Source organism: Saccharomyces eubayanus, chromosome VII (genome assembly GCF_001298625.1).
Source record: "Saccharomyces eubayanus strain FM1318 chromosome VII, whole genome shotgun sequence".
NCBI classification, from domain to species: domain Eukaryota; kingdom Fungi; phylum Ascomycota; class Saccharomycetes; order Saccharomycetales; family Saccharomycetaceae; genus Saccharomyces; species Saccharomyces eubayanus.
In genome coordinates, this window is record NC_030982.1 from 1,017,942 (window position 1) to 1,041,901 (window position 23,960).

A 23,960-nucleotide genomic window follows, 5' to 3' on the forward strand; every position below is an offset into this window, starting at 1 on the left:
TGGCTCCCTCTTATACAAGGGGCAAAAGGATGCTTCTCCCCATGTTTCTGTCGTTTTCCCGGTATAGCCGCCATCTGTGCTTTTCCTGAATCGCTGATATCTTCCAGAAAGATAATTAGATCTGAAACACGCTCCTATCAAGCAGCCACCGCTGCCCGTACTGTTCTGTGATTCTTTACCAGTAGTTCTACTTCGCCTCCCCCTACCGTGCAGCCACTGCTGTTCGCTGTCTAGTACTTTGCGATAAGCGCGGTTATTTGGCCCTTATTGTTTATTTTGGCACTTTTTTGTCTCCTTTTCTGTTCTTTTTTCCCGTTTGTTTTCGCGGACGGCTATGTGTAAGGGAGGTGTCCGTTCCATGGATATAACACGGATATATGCAGGCATGGCTCAGAACCCGTGGAAACAGAAAAAAAGCCAAGACAGGCTCCGTAGGTGAGTGGCAATGTTTTTCCTTTACAATGAGATCTGTGTGTCCCTTGGATGGCACTTAAAAATACACAGTTATATGTATATAAGGCGCTCATCGGAGAGAGATATTAGAGAATACAGAATGTGTCACTTTTGAGAACCTCTTACAGCTTGCCCAAATATACAGAATAACAGCTCTGTCTTTTCGTGTACTCTATTTTTTTCCACGCTACACAGCTACAAGAAGGACACATTTCTTTTCCTTTTTCTCCTTGTAAAAAGTCCCCTCTGAAAAAGAAAGTGCTACGCAGGTATAGAAAAGAAGATCTTGTATTGTTATTTTACAGAAAGGAGCTATAACTGGGTGTCGCTGATATTACATTACCGGTCATGGTCGCTAAAATGAACGACATAGTTTCGGAGTCCGGAAAGAATAAAAAAGACCAGAACGTAGTTCTGTTCCACAAGGGCTCCGCATCCTCAGACGTGAGCTCAGATGTGGGGAAAGACTCTTCGTCTTTTTGGGACGACAAATCTTTGCTGCCCACAGGCGAGTATATCGTGGATAAAAATAAACCGCAAACGTATTTGAACAGTGATGATATCGAAAAAGTGACCGAATCAGACATCTTTCCTCAGAAACGTTTCTTTTCCTTCTTACATTCAAAAAAAATGCCTGAAGTACCGCAAAATGATGACGAAAGAAAGGTGTACCCTATGTTCCATACAAATATCATATCCAACATGTTCTTTTGGTGGGTGCTGCCGATCATTCGAGTTGGTTACAAAAGGACAATCCAACCGAACGATCTCTTCAAGATGGACCCCAGGATGTCTATAGAGACCCTCTATGATGATTTTGAGAAAAACATGATGTACTATTTTGAAAAAACAAGGAAAAAATATCGTAAACAGCATCCAGAGGCTACCGAGGACGACGTTATTGAAAATGCAAAACTGCCCAATCATACCGTTTTTAAAGCTTTGCTATTTACGTTTAAGAGGCAGTACTCCATTTCAGTGCTGTTTGCCGTTTTGTCTAATTGTACTTCTGGGTTCAACCCAATGATTACGAAGAGGCTGATTGAGTTTGTTGAAAAAAAAGCAATGTTTCATAATACACACGTAAATAGTGGTGTCGGTTATGCTATTGGTGCATGTATAATGATGTTCGTTAATGGGCTAACCTTTAATCATTTCTTTCATAGTTCTCAGTTGACAGGTGTGCAAGCAAAATCTATCTTGACTAAAGCCGCTATGAAAAAAATGTTCAATGCTTCTAATTACGCGAGACATCGTTTCCCCAATGGTAAAGTCACCTCTTTTATAACAACGGATTTGGCTAGAGTGGAATTTGCCCTGTCTTTTCAACCGTTTTTAGCCGGGTTCCCTGCGATCTTGGCAATTTGTATTGTCTTATTGATTGTTAACTTAGGCCCTATTGCACTGGTTGGGATTGGTATCTTCTTTGCTGGGTTTGTAATATCTCTTTTTGCCTTTAAATTAATTCTGGGTTTCAGAATCGCTGCAAATATTTTTACTGACGCAAGAGTTACCATTATGAGAGAAGTGCTAAACAATTTAAAAATGATCAAATATTATACTTGGGAAGACGCTTACGAGAAAAATATTCAAGATATTAGAGGTAAGGAAATTTCTAAAGTAAGGAAAATGCAATTATCAAGAAATTTCTTAATTGCCATGGCCTTATCTTTACCCAGTATTGCTTCACTGGTCACATTTCTAGCAATGTACAAAGTTAATAATGGAGGTAGACAGCCCGGTAACATTTTTGCCTCTTTATCGTTATTTCAGGTTTTAAGTTTGCAAATGTTTTTCTTACCTATTGCCATTGGTACGGGTATTGATATGATCATTGGGCTGGGCCGTTTGCAGAGTTTGTTGGAAGCTCCGGAAGATGATCCAAACCATATGATTGAAATGGAACCTTCCGCCGACTTTGATCCAAAACTGGCTTTAAAGATGACTCACTGTTCATTTGAATGGGAGGATTATGAATTAAATGATGCCATTGAAGAAGCTAAAGATGAAGCTAAAGATGAAGGTAAAAAAAACAAAAAAAAAAAAAAGCGTAAAGATACATGGGGTAAACCAACCACAAACGACAATAAAGCAAAAAGATTGGACAATATGCTGAAAGAAAGAGATGGTCCTGAAGACTTGAAGAAAACTTCTTTCAAGGGGTTCAAAGATTTGAATTTCGAAATCAAAAAGGGTGAATTCATCATGATTACAGGTCCTATCGGTACTGGTAAATCTTCGCTATTGAACGCAATGGCAGGATCGATGAGAAAGACTGATGGTAGAATTGAAGTAAGCGGTGACTTGTTGATGTGTGGTTATCCATGGATCCAAAATGCTTCAGTGAAAGATAATATTATATTTGGTTCTCCATTCAATAAAGAAAAGTATGATGAAGTCATTCGTGTTTGTTCTTTGAAAGCAGATTTGGATATTTTACCTGCTGGTGATATGACCGAAATTGGTGAACGTGGTATTACTTTATCCGGTGGTCAAAAGGCACGTATAAACTTGGCCAGATCGGTTTACAAAAGGAAAGACATATATTTGTTTGATGATGTTCTAAGTGCTGTAGATTCCCGTGTTGGTAAACACATTATGGATGAATGTCTAACTGGAGTACTCGCAAACAAAACAAGAATTCTAGCCACGCATCAGTTGTCTTTGATTGACAAAGCCTCTAGGGTTATTGTTTTAGGTAATGATGGTGATGTTGATATTGGTACCGTTGACGAGCTAAAGGCCCGTAATCCAACCTTGATAAACCTTTTACAGTTTTCTTCCCAAAATTCTAAAGAATCAGAGGATGAAGAAGAGGAAAAGGTCATCGTTAATGAATTGGAGCATCTAAAATATGAAGCTGAAGTGAAGGAACTAACTGAGTTGAAAAAAAGAACTACCCAATTATCACAAATTTCAAACAGTGGTGAAGCCGTTGTAGATGGTCACACTAGCACAAAAGAAGAAAGAGCAGTCAACAGTATTAGTCTGACAGTTTACCGGGAATACATTAAAGCTGCCGTAGGTAAATGGGGGTTCGTCGCGCTTCCAGTATATTTCTTTTCTGTTGTTGGTACCACATTTTGTACACTTTTTTCTTCTGTCTGGTTATCTTATTGGACTGAGAACAAATTCAAGAATAAATCGCCTAGTTTTTACATGGGTCTTTACTCCTTCTTTGTTTTTGCCGCTTTCATATTCATGAATGGTCAATATACAATTCTTTGTGCTATGGGTATCATGGCATCCAAGTGGTTGAATTTAAGAGCCGTAAAGAGAATTTTACATACACCAATGTCATACATAGACACGACACCTTTGGGGCGTATCTTGAACAGATTCACGAAGGATACCGATAGTTTGGATAATGAGCTAACCGAAAGTTTGCGTTTGATGACATCTCAATTTGCGAATATCGTCGGTGTTTGTGTCATGTGTATTGTTTATTTGCCATGGTTCGCTATTGCAATTCCATTCCTTTTGATTATTTTTGTTTTGATCGCTGATCATTATCAAAGTTCTGGTAGAGAAATCAAGAGACTAGAAGCTGTCCAACGTTCGTTCGTTTACAATAACTTAAATGAAGTATTGGGTGGGATGGAAACAATCAAAGCTTACAGGAGCCAAGAGAGATTTTTGGCAAAGTCAGATTTCTTGATTAACAAAATGAATGAGGCCGGTTATCTTGTTGTTGTCCTACAAAGGTGGGTCGGTATATTCCTTGATATGGTTGCTATCGTATTTGCGCTAATCATCACATTGCTATGCGTTACCAGAGCTTTTCCTATATCTGCAGCATCCGTTGGTGTTTTGTTGACTTATGTTTTACAGTTGCCTGGTTTATTAAATACCATTTTGAGAGCATTGACGCAGACAGAAAATGATATGAACAGTGCCGAAAGATTGGTTTCGTATGCAACTGAATTGCCTTTAGAAGCTGACTACAAAAAACCAGAAATGACTCCTCCCGAATCATGGCCTTCAAAAGGTGAGATAATATTCAAAAATGTTGATTTTGCTTATAGACCGGGTTTACCGATAGTTTTGAAAGGCCTGAATTTGGACATTAAAAGTGGAGAGAAGATTGGTATCTGTGGTCGTACGGGTGCCGGTAAATCTACTATCATGAGTGCTTTATACAGGTTAAACGAATTGGCTAGTGGTGAAATATTAATTGATGACGTTAATATAAGTCAGCTTGGGCTTTTTGATTTACGAAGAAAACTGGCCATTATTCCACAAGATCCGGTTTTATTTAGAGGTACAATCCGTAAGAATTTGGATCCGTTTGATGAACGTACAGAAAATGAGCTATGGGATGCACTAGTCAGAGGTGGCGCGATTGCCAGGAAAGATTTACCAGAGGTCAAGTTACAAAAACCTGACGAAAACGGTACGCATGGTAAAATGCACAAATTCCATTTAGATCAAGCAGTGGAAGAAGAAGGCTCCAATTTCTCATTAGGTGAGAGGCAATTACTAGCATTAACGAGAGCCTTAGTTCGTCAATCCAAAATATTAATCTTGGATGAAGCTACATCTTCAGTGGATTATGAAACAGATGGTAAAATTCAAGCGCGTATTGTCGAAGAATTTGGAGACTGCACAATTTTATGTATTGCTCATAGGCTGAAGACTATTGTGAATTACGATCGTATTCTAGTGTTAGAAAAGGGTGAAGTTGCAGAATTTGATACCCCATGGACATTATTTTCTCAAAAGGACAGTATTTTCAAAAACATGTGTTTGAGATCGGGTATTGTAGAAGAAGACTTCGAGAACAGATTTTAGTGGCATATTATTCATTGCATAATATCCCCTCTCCCTACTTAATATTTAAAATGGCGTTCACTGAAAGAAAGAAATGGACGAAAGTAAAAAGAAAACCCCATTGATAATAAATTCAGAAGAGCCGGTACGTTTGTCATAAACATATATATGCTCATATACCATATTATATACGCATACTCAAAAAAAAAAAGTTATATGCGTTTAGCGCTCAGGATATATCGATGCTTTTGTTTCTACTTTAGATAATATAACTATGTATATTAATGGTAAATTATATTTAAAGATTTTACAAGGATGTCTTATTAACTGAAGAAAGTACTTATAAAAACGAATTCAAAAGATTGGAGGCATAAAATAGAAAACTTAGTAGTGAAAATTCTAAAACCGAAAGAAATTTTCAGATACCTAAAAGAATTGAAAATAAAATAGAAGTTTAAAATAAGGAAAAAAAACTTTTGGATTCAATATTTTTTTTGCTTATCTTTTACTTACAGAAGAGAAAGGACCTTTTCTTGGTTCAAACCTAGTTCAAAAGCATTTAGGAAAAGTCACAGTCCAAAGAGTATTTCAAATTGTCGCTTGAAGTGAAAACACCCCAGTGTTTTTCGACATCAGAGGTACCGGAGGTGTTTGGCTTCCAATCTTCATCAAAGGCTTCAAAGACAATAACGTTAATGCCCCAGGCTCTCATAGAACAAATACCTTCCTTCCAGAATTGCTTGGCGTTGTCGACAGATGGGTAAGAACTTTCAAAGTTGGTACCTTCGGTTGGCCAGCCGGTTTCACCGACCCAGAAAGTGATATCAGTAGAACCCTTAGTAGATTGAATAGTTTGTAAAGCTTGCATGATGTCATCAAAGAAAGAGTAAGAGGCATTTTGCATGGTCTGACCTTGCCAGTAGGAGAAAGCGTTGGCCATGACAAAATCGGAAGCTTCGATAACAGCGGAGTTGTAACCAGCAACCAAGACATTCCAGGAGTCGACGGTACCAACTTGCTTACCAGAGTAAGAGCTTCCATCGGAATCAGAAATGTCAGCAACAAAGCTACGGATATCGTTAATCTTATCCGATAGTTGCGAAGCGGTCAAATCGTCACGGTATAAAGCTTCAGAGCCAACTAAGAAACCAGCAACAGTGGATTTCTTAATCTTTGGCAAATATGTTTGTAAAGCAGTCTTTTCAGCAGCATAATGGGTATCGTCATTTGGCCAAACACCAACAAAAACACTAAACCCTTCAGCTTCGGCAGCAGGACCTAAGTTTTCCAAAGTGTTACAGTCAGAAGAAGCGTAAACCTTGACGGTAGAAGTATAGCCCTTCAAGGCCTTCAATTCGCTCTCATAATCGGAAGTAGACTTACAAGAACCGTCGTTGTTTTGCACACCCAAGTTGAAAGCCAATTCACCGATAGCTGAAACTTGGGAAGCTGTGAATAATAGTGCAGTGGCTGCAGTAGCGAGTGTAGAAGAGAAACGCATTTTTGAACGTTTTTCCTTTTTTTGTTTTGTGTTGAGAGATTAAAGATAAAAACAAAAAGAATCCTGAAATATGTAACCAGAAAGACCGTTCTTCTTTATAAGGAGGCATTCAAATCAAAACAAACAAATATTCTTGTTTTCGTTGGTGACATTTTCCTTTTCCCAGGGCGAAAAACTGAAAAAAAAAAAAATTTTAACGTTTCTTTTGCTAAAAATAGAACTACATTCTCGTAGGTAGTGATGACTATATAGTATAAATAGCGGTACTGGTTACAAATCGCTGTTTCTTTCAGCTGGTCCAACGTTGGAGCATGGTGAGGGCTATTGGGAAGCTGTCTTGGATGGTCAGCTTCCCCTGGGGTACTGTACCTGGAAATTCTAGTTGCCCTGAGAAGTAGTGGTGCAACGCTGACGACTCTAGATCAGATCTTTTGAAACAACGCTTCAAGTGGTCCCATTTGCCGAAGATAAGCAGTATATTGCATGGTGGTTGTGATTTTGAGCTTTTTGTTATCTTTGTAACGTATGGGAGTTTCGTTTCTGCCTTGTAGTTCCTTGACAAAGCTTCGTCGTAGTGGTAGTCGCCACTGTTGACCCAAAGAGTCTTTGTGTATCCTTCGGAAACTTCATCCAAAGTGTTGGACACGCGAACGTGATATCCCAATGGGCTGTTTTTGTAGGCATCTCTGGGCGATACTACTTCTTTGCGCTGTGTGTCAACCGTTACACGTACAGTCTTGGGAATATTTTGGTTAGGTAATTTAATGGTTTTCTCTTTTCCTATATACACCAAATTAGTCAAATTCTCGTCTGAGTCCTTCGCTGAGGAATCTTGTGCAATAGACAAACCTTCTTTGTAGTTTCCCTCTGCGGATTCATTCATAAACGGCAATTGACCCAATGGCGGAAATGTAAATGCGTGCTTCAAATATAACCTGTTCTTCTTCTTGAACGTAACATCGAGTAAATTTGGAGGCGTCACGAAATATTGCAGTAGTGTAGCAAGAAGCAAGCAATCCGAAGTGCTTTCCTTTGGCCTTGTTTTCCTTTCGTGCCTTTTATCCTTTGACAGGTCTAAAACTATAATTTCTTGGATATTGAACAAAACGGCTGTCTTGGCAATTTGGTACGCGGTAAATGTAGCCTGTTCTAAGTTACAACAATTGTCGATGACAGTTGTCGGTATGCATATAGAGTAATTCACCACGCTCGACTCTATATCTATGACTTTTTTCAACTTCAGTAAACTTGGTTTTACTTTCTTAACAGCTTTGGCACTATTCTTAACATTTTCTGATCTACGTTTGATTGCCATCTTTCCCGATGTTGATATATTTAACGGTAGCTGGCTCTTTATTATTGGAGAATGATTATACTTCTATACTCTCAACAGCAATTTTCATCGATGAGATGGAAAAAATTTCAAGGAGCATGTGTGGGTGTGCCATCTTATAGAATGTGAGAGTAAATGTCAAGGAGAAGATATAGAATAGCTCGGTGGTAACGAAGTCATCAAACTGGCCCCAATTCCGTGTCAATATTCATTTGGAAGAATAGGAAAGGATTTTTTTTTTCTTTAGAGTTTCCTTTTTTTATTAATCAAGATAACTGTGACACAGTGGACGAAAATTCTCTAGGATCACCCCACGCCTCATTCATATCTAATGACGAATGGTAATGGACGGAATCATCTCAGTGATGTTGCTGAAAATCTGCCTTCACGATTTTCCGAATCACTTATAGTGAAAACTTAAAGGCGATATCGGATCAATGAAATTTCGTTGAGTGCATTCATATAAAAGGAAATCTTTTTATATAAATATGACAGTAGAAAAAGTATATATGAGAGCTAACGGTATTTTGGGAGCCTCCGAGTTAGGATAGAAGAGAAACAAAAATCGTATAGAAAACAACAAACTGGGGAAGGCACAGAGAAGAGGTTTTCTTCATTCTTTAGTATATTTTCTTCTTTTCATCAACGGATAATTCACCGGCACCAGTATTGGTAACTAATAATAGCCCACCGATAATGCTTAAGTTCTGATAGAATTCGTACTTCAAAAAGTCTCTCTTGGTATTGTTATAAAACCAGTAATTGTTTAGTGTAACATTGTAAAAAGTCAAGATCAGACCTAACATAATGGATGCAAATTTTGTCTTGTAACCAATGGCAAAACAAATGGTGCCGATGATGGTTATGACGACAGTAAACCAAGATTTACTAAATGTGAAGGCAATGAACATTAAAACAATTAGGATTCTACCTGCAAACAATAGGTAACCCTTTGCTTTGTCGTTTTTGCTGTTTAATTCAGGAAGCATACCGAACGTGGTCTTGTTCTGAACAATTGAATCACTGAATGCAATCAATAATCCACCAATGACACTGAAGTTTCTTAGGACAAATGATGAGCCTGTGAATAATCCATAAACCAAGGCCTGAGAAACAACACAAGCGCATAACACACCGGTGGCATAGTTGGTTTGCTTTCTTAGGACTAACAAACTGGCACCAGCCAACATAGAGACCGTAACCACAACCAGGAACACAACGACAAAAAAGTATGGATAATGTTTCCATTTATTCAGATAAAAGATTTGGTCGGACCATTGTGACAGAATCCTAAACGAATCCTCATAAAAGGTGGCCACAATGAAAAATCTTGACAAACTTGGAATATAAGGCTTCAATTTGTGAACAATTGGATTGTCAGTGAGTCCTTCAATCCTGGAAGCAAACTTTTCAAAAGATTGCTTCCACTGTTTCAACATGCCAAAAGAAGATTGATTCTGATTTGATCTGAATTGTGCACCACCGGAGTATGATCCCTGTGATGATGACATTGGCATACCGCCAAAATTTCCATTGGGTCCTCTATAAGACATTGATATTTTCCTTTCTGCTTTGTCTTCGCCTCTTTGTGTCGGGAGAATTGCTTGCTATTGCGAATTGGCCTTAACTTTGATCTTATGTTAGATGTGTCCTTTATTTTTCCTCTCTTTTATTATTCCCTCTTTTCCATTTTCTTCAAAATTGCCCAAAAGGGCAACGGTCACCCGAAGATTTTTTTCAACAGTATAGATGAAAATGATTCGTATTTACTGTTCGTATATATTTCTATTCTATTTTGATGGTATTAGGCAAAGTAAGACAACAAACTGGAAGGCAGTTTGCCGGATTCAATGATGGCCTTGGCGGATTCTTGCAAGACTTCCTTTGCACCGGCACCATTGGCCTTGATCTTGTCGGCAACAGAGATCAACTCTTCGTCGTTCAAACTGTCAACAATTAAGCCAACTTGTTCGTCAATGGCAGTGGCCTTGTCAGCATCACCAAAGTAGTCGGCTTCCTTGGCGGAGTTACGGACAGCTCTCTTATTCTTCTTCTTGGCGGCCTTGGCAGCCTCCTTGGCTTTCTTCTTGTCAACCTTAGCAGAAGCGCTAGCTTTGGCTTCAGATTCAGCCTTGATCTTGGCTTCGGCTTCGGCCTTAGCCTTAGCTTCGGCTTCGGCTCTGGCACCGGCATCTCTTTCCCATTTCTTTCTTTCCTTTTCCTTCTTTTCTTCTTCTTTGAACAGCTTGATACGAGGATCTTCACTGACAGCCCTTTCGACAAGCTTGACTAATCTAGCATTGTCAGCGGTCTTCTTCTTGTCTCTGGCAGCTTTGTTCTTTCTTTCAATGTAACGTTTGTGGTCTCTGTTGGAAGAATCATCTGGAACATCTTCGTCCAAGAATTCAAAGGTTCTCCAGGAATCGAATCTATGCCAGAAGGCATAAAATTGTTCAACATCCTTCTTGGAAGAGTCCTTGTCACCTAAAGTTGGAATAGGAGTCTTCTTGGAGAAACGTGCTTCAGCATCGAAAACAGGTCCCCAAGCTTCGTAGAAGTCGTAATTAGTACCCTTCTTTGGAGGAGCGACATCGGCAACAAAATCACATGAGTCGTATTGAGCTTTTTTGTTGGAATCGGTTAAGGTTTCAAAAGCCTTTTGAATAATTTTGAAGAAACCATCTTGGTCCAAACTACCACCAGCGGCAGATTGTTTGTCTGGATGGTATTTGACAACTTGCTTTCTATGAGCCTTGATGATTTGGTTTTGGGTGGCTCTGAAACGCAACTTAGACAAACCCATAGCAGCGTACAAATCAGCGGTTTTCCAGTCTCTGGCGTCATGAGTCAATAGATCTTCGTCAGCTAGTTCAGTGTCGAACAACAATTCGTCTGGGTCAACGTTGGATTCGTCGACAGTTTGGACGTTCTTTTCAGCTTCGATTTTTTCGAATTCAGACCAGGTGTGGTTTCTCAAGGTTCTTTGAGCATGTTGCAAAAAGAACTTACCCACTGGTTCGACTGGACGGCGAACGAATGGAGTCTTAGTGGCAGAACTGTTGACAGCAACAGTAATGTCGGAGGTTAATGTTGGCAAAGTAAACATAATTTTTCTCGTTGGTTGATGTGAGGTAAGGTTAAAAAGGTAATGAGCAGACCAAAATAAACCATATCACTTTATAATGAACAGTTTTGAAGAAAAAAATCTGCTCATTGCACAAAATTCCATCGAAAAAAAAAAAAGTGAAAAATTATCCTAGAGTGCGGGTAAGCACTGAAATACATATAGAGTAGAAGTGCCAACCCATGGCGCCATTAAAGCAAGTGAGCGCTATGAACCTGCTGAGCTAGTTTTTGTACACTTGCAGAATGTTGATATGTAACCCTTCCATCTTCTGATTATTTATGGAGAATCTCAAGAATACGATATTTGCGTCTTTTTAATGCACAATATATCAATAAGTCATCCTTTTAGATCTTAGTTGCACTAACAGGAGAATTCGATACATTTAACGGAGAACTGGATTTATTTGGGGGAAGAAAAGTGCTATTGCAATCTTCTTCGGCTTTATATTTGACTTCTACCTCTCATAATATATATATGTTTGGCTCTAGCAGTCGAGAATTCAGGGAAAAAAAACTTCATTCGCAGATTATTTTCCTTATAAAAATGTAAAAAACAAGAAAATAATTAGCTAATAGTTTAGAAATTCGTTATTAAAAGGTAAACGCACCTCTCGTGGCAAAACCAACCTTCACGGAAGGAACCAAAAGACGCAACGGCGAGGTACCGGCTTATTGACGGTGAAATAAATAAATAAATAAATATACAGTTAGTTATTCTTAATAAATAGGCAGGGAAGAAACGGTTTTAACAGGTAGCCTGTTACCGAATATGCGTTCATATGTCCCCGCATTTTAGGATCTATCATATTCGAAGGCTTCCATAGGTTGTAGTCCCCACTTAGCCAACATGGCTTTGTCTTCATCCCAACCGTTACACATGGTTGTAAGCATTTTCTTACCGGTGAAAATACTGTTACAACCGGCCATGAAACAGACAAATTGCTCGGTCTCCTTCATTGTATAACGACCAGCAGCAAGCCTTATGATCGCCTTAGGCATGACAATTCTGGCTGTGGCGATAGTTCTTAATATTTCGTCGAATTGCAGTTTCTTACTTGTTGGTTCGGCCAGTTCCTCGGCCATTGGAGTACCCTTGATAGCAACAAGTCTGTTGATTGGTAGGGACTCTGGGTGTGGGGTCATGTTGGACAGCGTGTAAATGAAACCAATGTGGTCGTCTTCGCTCTCACCTAGACCCAAGATACCACCAGTGCAGGCCTTTATTCCGGACTCTTGGACGTTCTTAATGGTTTGTAGTCTATCATCATAGGTCCTGGTGGTGATGACTTTACTGTAATGTTCTCTAGAGGTGTCAATGTTATGGTTGTATGCGGTCAAACCTGCATCCTTCAGCTGCTTTGCCTGGTCTTGGTCGACCATACCCAGAGTAACACATGTTTCCAATCCCATATCGTTCACTTTTGAAATCATTTCCTCAATTCTCTTCATGGCAGATTTACGGCCCTTCATGTCTCTCCAGGCAGCACCAAGACAAAATCTGGTGGAGCCGTTTCTTTTAGCCTCTTCTGCCTCTTTGATCACCTCGTCCACCTTGACCATTTTCTCAGCCTTCAACCCAGTATCGTTTCTCGAGGATTGCGCACAGTACTTACAATCTTCAGAACAACCACCGGATTTGATGTTCATCAATGTGCACAGCTGGACCTTGGAAGGATCGTGCCATTTCCTGTGTTGCAACTGTGCCGCATGCGTAAGCTCGAGCAGTGGTGTTTCGTAGATCTCCTTCAATTGAGATTTTGTCCACGAATGGATTGGTTCCTCCAAGGACAATGCGTACTGTAAAGCCCCCAAAGCGCCGGATTCGCCAGAAGCTGTTGCAGACTTGACGGCAGCATTGGTTGCAAGTCTGGTGAGTACTGGTCTAGCAGTAGAAAAATGGCGGCAGATAGTTGAAATCATGCTGCAATATAATGGAGTCAGTTGGGCTGATTGCTTATTCTGGAAGTTTAGAAAACTTACACCTAAAATTTTTTCTTCCGAAATATAATCAAACAAAAGCTCTTTCTCTTTATATAATAATTTCCCAAAAAGAGGAAATGAAAAATAATAAAAAAAGTTTAGCGGATCCACGTAAGAATTTCATGGTTTGTAAACACAGAGTGAGCAGCAGATAAAGCGGTTTCCCCGGGCATCGAGTCCCACGTGAAACCTCTGAGAGTCTCGGCGTGACAGGACGCTTCTTGCACTCTACACTTTTCAACAACTTTTTCGACTATCATATGCCATTAAATGGAGTCGGAGAGGCCGCGCGACTGAGTCCGCGAGTCATCCCGACATGACTACATTGTAGAGGCCACACAGAATCAACCCATAGATGCGTGGCAGAAAGAGAAAACAGAGAGAAGAGTGCCATTATAGGACTTGAGAGTGTACTTTTTTGGAGTTCATGGCTCAAAACAGTATCCGTGAGAATCTTGAGTCCTAGCTGCTTGGGTTCTGCTGAGAAATTTGCTTTCTAGCTTGCTTCGTCGAACATAAATGTCCTTCACGGCGTTACTTGGTGTGCCGATACGATTTCCAGACATTTGAGCAGTATATTTAGCACTAAGGATACGATTGGGTGCAGACTTCCATATGTACGGCTTTGCTTTGCTTGCTTTAGAGACACGCCGACTGCGTCCACGAACACTTTGTTATAGTTCTTGACCGCTGTGGGAATTTCGTGGATTTTGGCTCTTCTGTATTTACCCTTAGGCACCGATTCTGTTTTCTCCCATTTGATCTTTGTACATGCTTCCACTAGTCGCAATTAGTTGCGCCAACATACTGCACTGTGGCCCAAAATCAGGAGGGAATAAGTTTCATCATATAGTACCTAGTCGCACGTAGCCTTTTCAAACAGACAAGAAAAGTTTCAATCTTAAAAGTTTCTCGGACTGAAGCTGCAAGTGGAGGATTCTTATTGATCAGACGTTACAGAAAAAGCAAGTACATTTTAAAAAACACATAATCGAACAACAAACGGCTCGAAAGACGACTGATAATCCGCACGTTATACTCTGGGATGGCTCCGGTTATAAACGACTCGCCCAAACAATCATTAGGTGAAAGTAGTATTGATATTATAACAAAGGGTATTTGACTTAAGAAAAACAGCGGAGATATTGCTGGGGTGCCTACAGCGGCTTTTGCCTGAAATGTGCTCAAGGTTGGGCTATAACCGTATGCGACGTATACGAAATTCTGTGTACTTATCGACTAGTATCAAGTATTAATAACAGATGACAATTGCGTGTTTGTTTTTTGTGTGGTAAGGTCATCGAAGGCATATGCAATGATAATCCTTTGGAGTATGCGAGGGCTATGATGTTTACTGAATACCTGGTACCGTATGTTTGTACTTAGATCGCATAGGAAATATACCACGGTAATATCAGAATGCTTTATATCAAGATATGCACATTTTATCTATAGTGTTATGTTTTTTTGAAGATATATGAACCATGAGTCCGTGAATATGATATCAAGACCACTTGCAATAAGGGACCCTGCGGGTCCGTATTGATATGATATAGTGCTGAGGATAGGTTTACTGCGGTCGAAGCTCAAAGATCTGTGAAATATTCTGGCCGTGTTCGCCGGGGCCATATGTGACACAAGCAGTAGGGCGGTCATGTTAGTGAATATTGCTTTGTATTCATATATGAAGGCTGTTCAAGATAAGCTGCACAGGAGTCTGTTGAACTACATCAAAAACCACCCATCAAGCATAATGTCAACGCATACTTCAAACAGTCTTCGACATTCTCCTTGTCAATAGGGGCCGCGCTGATGCTCGTCGTCATTACTACGGCTAGATAGTATCCTCAGGACTTAAATAAGAAGATTTATTACTTACTAGTCATAGACACCAATAGCCCTGTGCGTAATCCTATACAGATGAGATAGCAGTCAGTTACTCCTGTAACAGGTGTCTTACTGAAGCTTGGATTACTTTATGCCGCGTTGAGCCTAGTCATTTCAAGATGAGGTGTTTTCCGGAAGCCTTCGACGCAGGCAATTCTTACTGATTGGCGTATGAGATTGTGGACTCTTACAGAGTAAGACCCCAAGCACATAGGGTGGCTTATAGGTGTTTCTTATTTGGGGAAAGGGGAGGGGAAAGCTCCGGTTTATTCTCGATGACCGTTTAGGCCAAGGCTTGGGCAATCGCCTCTGAACGAGGGTCCGAGCCAAACTTGTTTTTGGCTCTATTGTATGGCCAAATATGGCAGCATTAGAGGAACGTAAAGGGTTCAAGATCCGTCTCCTATGAGATGCATTCCTATGTTCTGCAAATGAGAAAGCGTATAGGAAAATAAATAGGTGCTCTCATATACRAGATCTGCTAAAGGCGCATCGTTCAAGAACAAAAGCATCTCCATAGTAACAATTAGTGTGGGTTGCAAACGGTGAAATATCAGAGGTGAGATATTCGTCTGGTAATTTGTTCGAGCAGCCGTTAGTCAAGAAATTCCTATAAATAGGACAGCCTTGATCAGCTTTATTTGAGATTATGCCTTCTTTCCTTTCTTTCCTACTTAGCTAACATTATCACTAAACAATCACTCACAAACACACAATTACAATGGTCAAATTAACTTCAATCGCTGCTGGTGTTGCCGCCATCGCTGCTGGTGTTGCCGCTGCCCCAGCCACCACCACTTTATCTCCATCCGATGAAAGAGTCAACTTGGTTGAATTGGGTGTCTACGTTTCCGATATTAGAGCACATTTGGCTCAATACTACTTGTTCCAAGCCGCTCACCCAACTGAGACATACCCAGTTGAAGTTGCTGAAGCCGTTTTCAACTATGGTGATTTCACCACCATGTTGACTGGTGTCGCCGCAGACCAAGTCACCAGAATGATCACTGGTGTCCCATGGTACTCCACCAGATTGAGACCAGCCATCTCCAAGGCCCTCTCCAAGGACGGTATCTACACTGCTGTCCCAAAATAGAGTGTCTTTACGAATAGAACACTATAGACAATAGGAAGTTTCACGAAATTTCAAATACGATTCCATGAATAGCTCGATATGTGTATATAAATATGTACATTAAAATTATAAGGCCTTTTTTATCAATTTAAGCTATTTTTAGGCCATTTGGCAAAACTTACACTTCGAGATTTCTGCCGTCTTATTCGTTTACTTTTGTTACTGTTTTTACATTAACGAATGTATTGGTATAGAGGTATGCACAATTAAATTATTAAAACATAAGTGGCAGCATTTTTGAGGTTGGTGGAGTATAAAAGTTGTGTCATGTTAAGCCAAGTAGCTGGATTAGTACACTAACCATATGTGAATTTCCATGCATAAACTTAGTTGTAGCCGTGCCACAATCTAAGGAGATGATTAAATATGATAATAGCGTGTTTGGCACTGGAAAAGCGTTTAATTTAGCAAGAAGTGTATGAACTATGGCCCATAGAAAAAATTAATTAAATAGAGAATATGAAGGGGAATTGGATATTTAAAGGGAGGAAACAACGGCAAGAATAGCTCTAAGTTAGTCACTAAAGAATAGTAAGAACAAATCTTTACAACTGTCATTATATTAATCACGTACTTTTTATAAGTACTTAACACTAATATTGTATTACTATAATAGACGTCCCCTATACTTAACCCAACACTCAGGGAAGGTAAATTCAGGCGCGTAGGAGATTGACTGCCTTCATTCAGCCCTCCTCCAATTATCTGGGCCTGGTAGACCGTATTTAATGGTTACCTTCTTAATGTGGAGTGTTCGCCCCTTTTTTCTCACTACCGCCGTATGCCGCAAGAAAACGTTATGCACGGCGATATCTGAAAATTTGCGTCAGAACAAGCTTCGGTGGGGATGGATTACATATGCAAAGAAGCTTTCAGGCCTCAGGAACGCATTTTTTTTTCCAGCAAAATTAACCAACGAGAAGAGTGTCTGATTTGCGGATCCATTTTGCAGTAGACACAGAATATCAGAAAGCTAGTCTGTAACACTATGCTTAGTTGATTCGATAATTTACCAAGCTTCATTTTTCCTAAGATTAATCAGATTGTTTTCCTACATGAAAGATAAGTGTTAGTTGAATGGAAAATCCAGCAAAAGAGTAACAGTACTTCTTTTTTGTACCGCCAAGAATTTTGAAAAAGCGTAAAAACACTTTGCAATGTCGCTTCCATCCGGCTCATCAGAGTCATCGCCTAATTTACCAAGGCCAATCTCCCAGGATGATTCCCTGCAATCAATAAAAACTGAAGACCAGACGGAATTATATGACCATAGGAGGCATCCGGATTTAACGCCAGTTCGTAACCGAGCTACCGCATTGAAACAAGACGAAATGGCTAAGCACTTCGAACCTACTACTTCTAAAGAGCAAACAAATGCTACAAAAATTAGTAACTCACCTACTAGAGGCAGCATACATTCCAAAGATGTAGGTCCTGAGTTGGATGAGACAACTGATCAGCCAAGAACGTGTGCGACTTCGACTTTAAAAGCGAGGCCCTCTAAATTAGCACATCCCATGCCACATCAAAGGCTGCACCACGTGGTGAACAAGAATGACTCTTTGCCTCAGAATGTAGGTATAATGAAAAATCATAATAGGCCGCATACTACCATTCCTCCAACCATCAGATCCAAGTTAAGCGCGCCTTCCTCGGTAGGTCCTCCTACAAAGGTTCATCAATCTTCAGTAGTTAATTCGATTTTCGAAACCCCGCTCGAAACGAAAGCTGATATGTATTCCAAGCACCCAAAATCGAAGAGGAGGACACAGTCAACTACATCTACACACTCGTCAATTAATCCTGCGGTTTTACTTACGAAGAGTCTATCTCAAAAGTCCGACGCTGTTGAAAATGATTCGCAGGAAAGGGAGCCAGTACGTATGAATACCAGAGGTTCTGTTAATAGCGATATATCACAGGCCTCCGAGGATTCACAAGGGACGGAGGAAGATGTTTGTTTCCCAATGCCCCGACACGTTCACACAAGAGTCAACGGTATTGATTTTGATGAACTAGAAGAATATTCACAGTTTGCTAACGCAGAAAAGAGCCGCTTTCTTGCGAGTCTCCAAGGACCTATTGGGCAAAAATTCAGTAACACGTCTCACGATATTGGATTTACAAGCTCTACTTCCACTTCAAGGTCGTTATCAGCCCTCAAATACACACCTGCAGTTATGCCGACTGGCGGAAACAGAAATAGCACTAATGAAACGTATGTATCCCAGAAGAAAGAAAAGGAGAATGAAGACGATAAGTCTGCCTCATATCCTGACGTCTCATTTGGTAAAAATAAAGTTGAAGGAGAAGATGCAAATATCCCGCCCCGCGATGCAGTATATTCGTCATACCAAAATACAGATTTTCAAATCCCCAATAGGTTTGTTTTTTTTTGTTCAGAATCTGACGAAACCGTACATGCTACTGATATCCCGTCCTTGGTGTCTGAAGGCCAGTCGTTCTATGAATTGTTCAGAGGGGGGGAACCAACTTGGTGGTTAGACTGTAGTTGCCCAACAGATGACGAGATGCGTTGCCTGACAAGGGCATTTGGTGTACATCCTTTGACAGCAGAAGATATTCGGATGCAGGAAACTCGTGAGAAAGTAGAACTTTTCAAGTCATATTATTTTGTTTGTTTCCATACATTTGAAAACGATAAAGAATCGGAAGATTTCCTAGAGCCCATTAACGTTTACGTAGTCGTTTGCAGATCCGGCGTTTTGACCTTCCATTTTACGCCAGTATCCCATTGCGCCAATGTTAGAAGACGTGTGAGACAACTGCGTGATTATGTTAACGTCAATTCAGATTGGTTATGTTATGCCTTGATTGATGATATTACCGATAGTTTTGCTCCGGTCATTCAATCCATCGAATATGAAGCAGACTCTATCGAAGATTCCGTATTTATGGCTCGCGATATGGACTTTGCAGCCATGCTACAAATAATTGGTGAAAGCAGGCGTAAGACAATGACGCTAATGAGACTTCTAAGTGGTAAGGCTGATGTTATTAAAATGTTTGCAAAAAGGTGTCAAGATGATGCTAGTGGTGTCGGGCCAGCATTAACGTCACAAATGAACATAACAAATTTACAAGCAAGACAAGATAATATTAATCGCACCAATAACAATAGCTATGCAACTTTACCAAATAGCTACGCGCCCACAACTTCACAACCAAGGGGAGATATCGCATTGTATTTAGGAGATATTCAAGATCATTTGCTGACAATGTTTCAAAATTTGTCGGCATATGAAAAGATTTTCTCTAGATCTCATACAAACTACTTAGCCCAATTACAGGTAGAGTCATTCAATTCTAATAACAAAATCACTGAAATGTTAGGCAAAGTCACAATGCTGGGTACGATGTTAGTTCCATTGAACGTTATTACCGGTCTGTTTGGTATGAACGTTACAGTGCCAGGAGGAAATTCTAGTATTGCCTGGTGGTTCGGTATATTGGGGTTTCTTCTTTTATTGGGCGTTGGAGGCTGGTTCTTGGCAAACTTTTGGATCAAAAGAATAGATCCTCCATCTACACTAAATGAAGCCGCGGAGAGCGGTGCTAAATCAGTTATATCCAGTTTTTTACCAAGAAGAAATAAACGATTTAACGATCGTTCCAAAAATGGTACTGTAAGAACCAGCTCTTCAAAAACGTCAGTTGCAAGTCTTCCTAGTAGATGTGTTCGTTATGACTGATGAGAAACTTGCGAGGCAGGCGAAAATCGGCACTATGTGGTGGAAGATGCAGAGTGACGTATCGCGTGCAGATCAAAATTTTCAATGCAATTTTAGCGGTTAGCAAGGTAGAGTAGGTAGGATGACGGTATATATATATACATAGGCGTATATACACTTATGGTATATATACGAAATATGGCAGGTAGTGCGGAAATAATCTTTGGAGTGTTCCTATTGTTGTATTAGCACACAGTATTGGGAATCACTATCTTCGTCTGGAGTATAAGAGAAGATAAGGGTAAATTATACTTTGGGGTCCGAGGAATACCTTTTGTAAGATTCATCAAGGTCGCAGAGGTCAATTAGTGGGAGTGGCCGAATTTTGGTCGGTGACACATTACCTTTGCGCGAACTCGTAACTTACATTTTATTATCAAGACACGTGATATTATTCTGAATGTGATGTGTCATTTTATTGAAAGTGCAGCACAGTGTCATCATTTTGAGTATGAGATTTAAAGGAGCACACAACAATCTACGTTTCAATAATATGATGAGTTATACAGTAGTTATATTTGTCTCTGCAACGTATTCCGTAGACTATAATAGGATCATGGATGGTGAGACGTTTATAAGTGAGTGCCGCCTTTAAGCTCATTTTCCAAGAAGAGAAATAACACATGATATGGCGTGAAATAGGCAGAAAAATGCTAATCAAATTCAAGTAATTCTTAGCGCAATTTCGACACTACAGATGACTGTTAAAAACACAGAAACTCGAAGTGTAGCGAATGTATCAATCTATTTAACAAGGTTACGCCTTTGTAAACAAATCACACAATTGGTACCTCGAGAGCGCATTGGCTGCAGAAAAATACCTACTGTTATTGCAATGTGGCGCACCATTTGATGTGATAATTGTGGAACTTTTATCGGTTGTCGAACAGTGTGAGGAATTAGTTATTGGTAGCAACTAAACTGTTGCAAAAATATAAATCAGCTATGCCTTGTCGTCTAGAAAAAAACGTAACGGAATATCTATGAAATTTGATGAATAGAACAAATATCTAGAAGTTCTGCCACGGGGCGCCCTCGCCCTATTGTTCTCTATTGCATTTCAAGCCCTCACAGAATAAACGATTGTTCGGTTTTCCGCAGATTATAAAACTCTGAACAATCACTGATGTTTAGGTTGAGATGCATGGCAAGTTCACTTGGCTTCGTTTCTCCATATTTCTTCCGTGGCTTTAAACAATGTTATGAAAGACTTGAAATGCATCTTTTGTGCTTTATAAAGATTATTGAAATTAATAAACTGTTGCATTTTAGTATATAATAATGTTGGTTATTAAGCCTGCTGCAGAGGGCGCTAAGTGTACTTCTTGACAGCAGCAGAAATCTGTTGGATATCTTTTGGAGCTGTTCTACAACAACCCCCGATAATACGAGCACCGCTACCGACGTACTGTTTAACCACTGTGTCCCAACTGTTTAGCTTATCACTATTTGGCAACCATATCTTTTTTTCAGTGTCGTAAACTTCTCCACTGTTTGGATAAGCAAGCAAGGGCATATTAGGTAAAGCACGATGTAGGGACTCGAGGATACCAGGAGACTGATTGAAACTAACACAGTTGATTCCCAAAAGCAAGAAGTTAGGATTGATCTTGTCGCCCAGGTCTTTGATAACTTTTGCAACTCCTTCCATGGTGGTGCCATCTCTCAAGACACCGTGYTCGTGCACAGAYAACCCAATATAGAAAGGTTTCGATAGGATGCTCTCATCCCAGGACAAAATGGCCTTCAGCTCATGAATGTTAGGAATTGTCTCGAACCCAAGCAAATCTAAGTTCTCGTTCTTGTTGAAGTTGTCTAATTGGGGCTTAAAGTACTGATAAAAGTCAATGCTTTCCGGATTAGGTCCGTAGTCACCTGTGAAYTCACAACAAACRTGAGCGCCCCATGGACCGATACAGCCAATCAGGTATTTTTCTTCGCCGATGCAGTCACGGGAAAAGTTGACAATTCTAGTCAAAAGATTATCGTAYGCTGCCAAAGTTTTGATSGGGGTGTTTTCAGAGACGGATTTGAAACTGGTTTGGTATGTTATCGTCATCAATATTTCAGCGCCAGCAGCCAAGAAATCGTTGAACATTTCTTTGACGATTTTCCTGTTAGCAGATGACTCGTCAGACCAAAATGATTCACTGATGAATGGGATGGTAGACCATACGGGGTTGGCGACCTTGATACCTCTGTTTTCAAGCTCTGTTCCTTGACCACCATCAAGAACAAGAACTTTCTTAGGATCATCCACTAATAGCTGCTTTAAAGGAATACGTGCCATGTTTTCTACTTCTCTTTTGACAAGGTTGTATTTAGACTAATTTCCAATTATGTTGAATAATGGTGTTAAATGGCCTGGTTGAACTAAGCCTTCAGTCTTAAAAAATGTAATCAAGCGCTCAGAAGCAAGTTTTTTTGGTGGCTATTGTTACAGTTAGAAATGACTAATACTTGTTCGAGAATCATCGAAGATAGAAAAGTGCAGGCTAAATTTTTCAACTTTTTCACTCCAGAGTGCCGTACAGTAAGCAAAAAAAAACCTTGCGTGCATAATCTCGACGCCGTTGCTCGCGCCGCTCAGCGCAGTAAGAAAATGAATACTTTTTGTTCGAAAGATATACAATACAGTTCGTTCATAGAAATTATTAAAAGCTATGTATGCAAGAGGCCTAACACCAAAACCTGTAAATTTTGTAGTAGAATGGTTTTGAAGCGATGGCTTCTTTCTCGGCCTGTTTTTGCTCATTAAAGAGTTCTAGATTCTCAACGGAACACCCCGTGTCAAGATCAATTTCACTTTTCTTGATGTACCAMTGTTTCCAATCRCCTCTGTAAATTCTATGCGAAATRTAGACGACAATCATAATCGGGATACTTAAACAGTACTCGAAAAATCCTTTAGCTGTGCTTGGGYCGCCCACTGGAGCAGCTGAAACATATATTTCACCGGCTATCAGCAGGGCATTTAGCACACATCCTAAAACACCCCCRTACACACCGAGCATAGATTTGTAGGCARTSTCATCTTTGGATCTTCCTTGAGCTTTCAAAGCCATTCTGAATCTAACCTGCGACATGCAAATACAAAACCAAGTGAAAAAAGATGAAATGGAGCACARAGCGAAGAGCCAGGTGAAGACTTCACYTTCCTTGTTAGATGCAACCAGGAAACCTAAAAGACCGAATATACCACTAATCCCGATACCAACCAAAGGCCTCCCCTTTCTGTCCATATAAGCACAAATTTTTGGAAGTTGACCCAATGCTCCCAAAGCTTGAATTAGCCTCGAAGAAGCATAGACACAAGAGTTACAAACGGAGACCACTGCAACAAGAATAAAAACGTTCATATAGTTCGAGACCCTTGTACCCATTGCGCCGGTGTTGCTTGAGGCAATAACGAAGGGAGAGGCAGATATATCTTCACTCGTTGAACCCTTGAGTAGCCTGGGATCGTTGTAAGGCACTAGACAGCCAATGACGACGACTGTCGTAATATGAAAGATGGCGATTCTCCAAAACGTACCTTTGGCGGCACGGGATATCGACGAGACAGGTTTACTTATTATAAATACTATTCTAAATTAAAGATTAAATATATTTATGTAATCCTTGAACACTGTGCTAGTCAATATTACCGACTCATTACCACCGAATGAAAAGCTGCCAGATCCAGATTTCAGATATTCACATATGCCCGGCAGGTATCAGTAATATACTTCGCATAGTAGGGTGTAAATAATCCCTTCTTGTGCCCTGTCTCTTTTCTAAGCGAAACTTGTAAAAAGATGTTAAAGATGATAATTCTAAGTTCAGAAATATTTAAGGGCTTCATTGAAGTCACTGATTAAGCTCTTTTAACGAAGACTGTTTAATGTTTTTATACCGGATCAACTATGTTCACCGATGAGCGTTACGGTATATATTAGGTTGTAATGCTATATAATTGTAGGTAGAGTTGTAACTTATTTTCTAGGCTCACAGGGACATTCCACTAAAAAAATAGAACTAGAG

The 23,960-nt window shown here is 39.9% G+C and overlaps 10 protein-coding genes across 10 annotated transcripts; 3 read left to right on the top strand and 7 right to left on the bottom strand.

The window, feature by feature from the left end:
• Nucleotides 1-801: 801 nt before the first annotated feature.
• YOR1 (ATP-binding cassette transporter YOR1) lies at nt 802-5,244 on the top strand (the record flags this gene model as incomplete). Its single annotated transcript, XM_018365377.1, has 1 exon — nt 802-5,244. One exon carries the CDS (start codon nt 802-804, stop codon nt 5,242-5,244), a length of 4,443 nt encoding a protein of 1,480 aa, XP_018222477.1.
• A 538-nt stretch (nt 5,245-5,782) lies between these two features.
• On the bottom strand, nt 5,783-6,724 carry BGL2 (glucan 1,3-beta-glucosidase; the record flags this gene model as incomplete). Its single annotated transcript, XM_018365378.1, has 1 exon — nt 5,783-6,724. The coding sequence occupies one exon, from the start codon at nt 6,722-6,724 to the stop codon at nt 5,783-5,785; it is 942 nt and encodes a 313-aa protein (XP_018222478.1).
• Nucleotides 6,725-7,013: 289 nt separating this feature from the next.
• UPA1 (putative methyltransferase) lies at nt 7,014-8,039 on the bottom strand (the record flags this gene model as incomplete). Its single annotated transcript, XM_018365379.1, has 1 exon — nt 7,014-8,039. One exon carries the CDS (start codon nt 8,037-8,039, stop codon nt 7,014-7,016), a length of 1,026 nt encoding a protein of 341 aa, XP_018222479.1.
• Nucleotides 8,040-8,677: 638 nt separating this feature from the next.
• ERV29 lies at nt 8,678-9,610 on the bottom strand (the record flags this gene model as incomplete). Its single annotated transcript, XM_018365380.1, has 1 exon — nt 8,678-9,610. The coding sequence occupies one exon, from the start codon at nt 9,608-9,610 to the stop codon at nt 8,678-8,680; it is 933 nt and encodes a 310-aa protein (XP_018222480.1).
• Nucleotides 9,611-9,861: 251 nt separating this feature from the next.
• ZUO1 (zuotin) lies at nt 9,862-11,163 on the bottom strand (the record flags this gene model as incomplete). The annotated part of the gene is made up of 1 exon (XM_018365381.1): nt 9,862-11,163. The coding sequence occupies one exon, from the start codon at nt 11,161-11,163 to the stop codon at nt 9,862-9,864; it is 1,302 nt and encodes a 433-aa protein (XP_018222481.1).
• Nucleotides 11,164-11,975: 812 nt separating this feature from the next.
• BIO2 (biotin synthase) lies at nt 11,976-13,103 on the bottom strand (the record flags this gene model as incomplete). Its single annotated transcript, XM_018365382.1, has 1 exon — nt 11,976-13,103. One exon carries the CDS (start codon nt 13,101-13,103, stop codon nt 11,976-11,978), a length of 1,128 nt encoding a protein of 375 aa, XP_018222482.1.
• A 2,668-nt stretch (nt 13,104-15,771) lies between these two features.
• On the top strand, nt 15,772-16,146 carry DI49_2248 (SRP1/TIP1 family protein; the record flags this gene model as incomplete). The annotated part of the gene is made up of 1 exon (XM_018365383.1): nt 15,772-16,146. The coding sequence occupies one exon, from the start codon at nt 15,772-15,774 to the stop codon at nt 16,144-16,146; it is 375 nt and encodes a 124-aa protein (XP_018222483.1).
• Nucleotides 16,147-17,342: 1,196 nt separating this feature from the next.
• Nucleotides 17,343-19,898, top strand: DI49_2249 (magnesium transporter CorA family protein; the record flags this gene model as incomplete). Its single annotated transcript, XM_018365384.1, has 1 exon — nt 17,343-19,898. The coding sequence occupies one exon, from the start codon at nt 17,343-17,345 to the stop codon at nt 19,896-19,898; it is 2,556 nt and encodes an 851-aa protein (XP_018222484.1).
• A 1,351-nt stretch (nt 19,899-21,249) lies between these two features.
• DI49_2250 (homocysteine S-methyltransferase family protein) lies at nt 21,250-22,227 on the bottom strand (the record flags this gene model as incomplete). Its single annotated transcript, XM_018365385.1, has 1 exon — nt 21,250-22,227. The coding sequence occupies one exon, from the start codon at nt 22,225-22,227 to the stop codon at nt 21,250-21,252; it is 978 nt and encodes a 325-aa protein (XP_018222485.1).
• Nucleotides 22,228-22,615: 388 nt separating this feature from the next.
• On the bottom strand, nt 22,616-23,320 carry DI49_2251 (uncharacterized protein; the record flags this gene model as incomplete). The annotated part of the gene is made up of 1 exon (XM_018365386.1): nt 22,616-23,320. The coding sequence occupies one exon, from the start codon at nt 23,318-23,320 to the stop codon at nt 22,616-22,618; it is 705 nt and encodes a 234-aa protein (XP_018222486.1).
• Nucleotides 23,321-23,960: the final 640 nt, after the last annotated feature.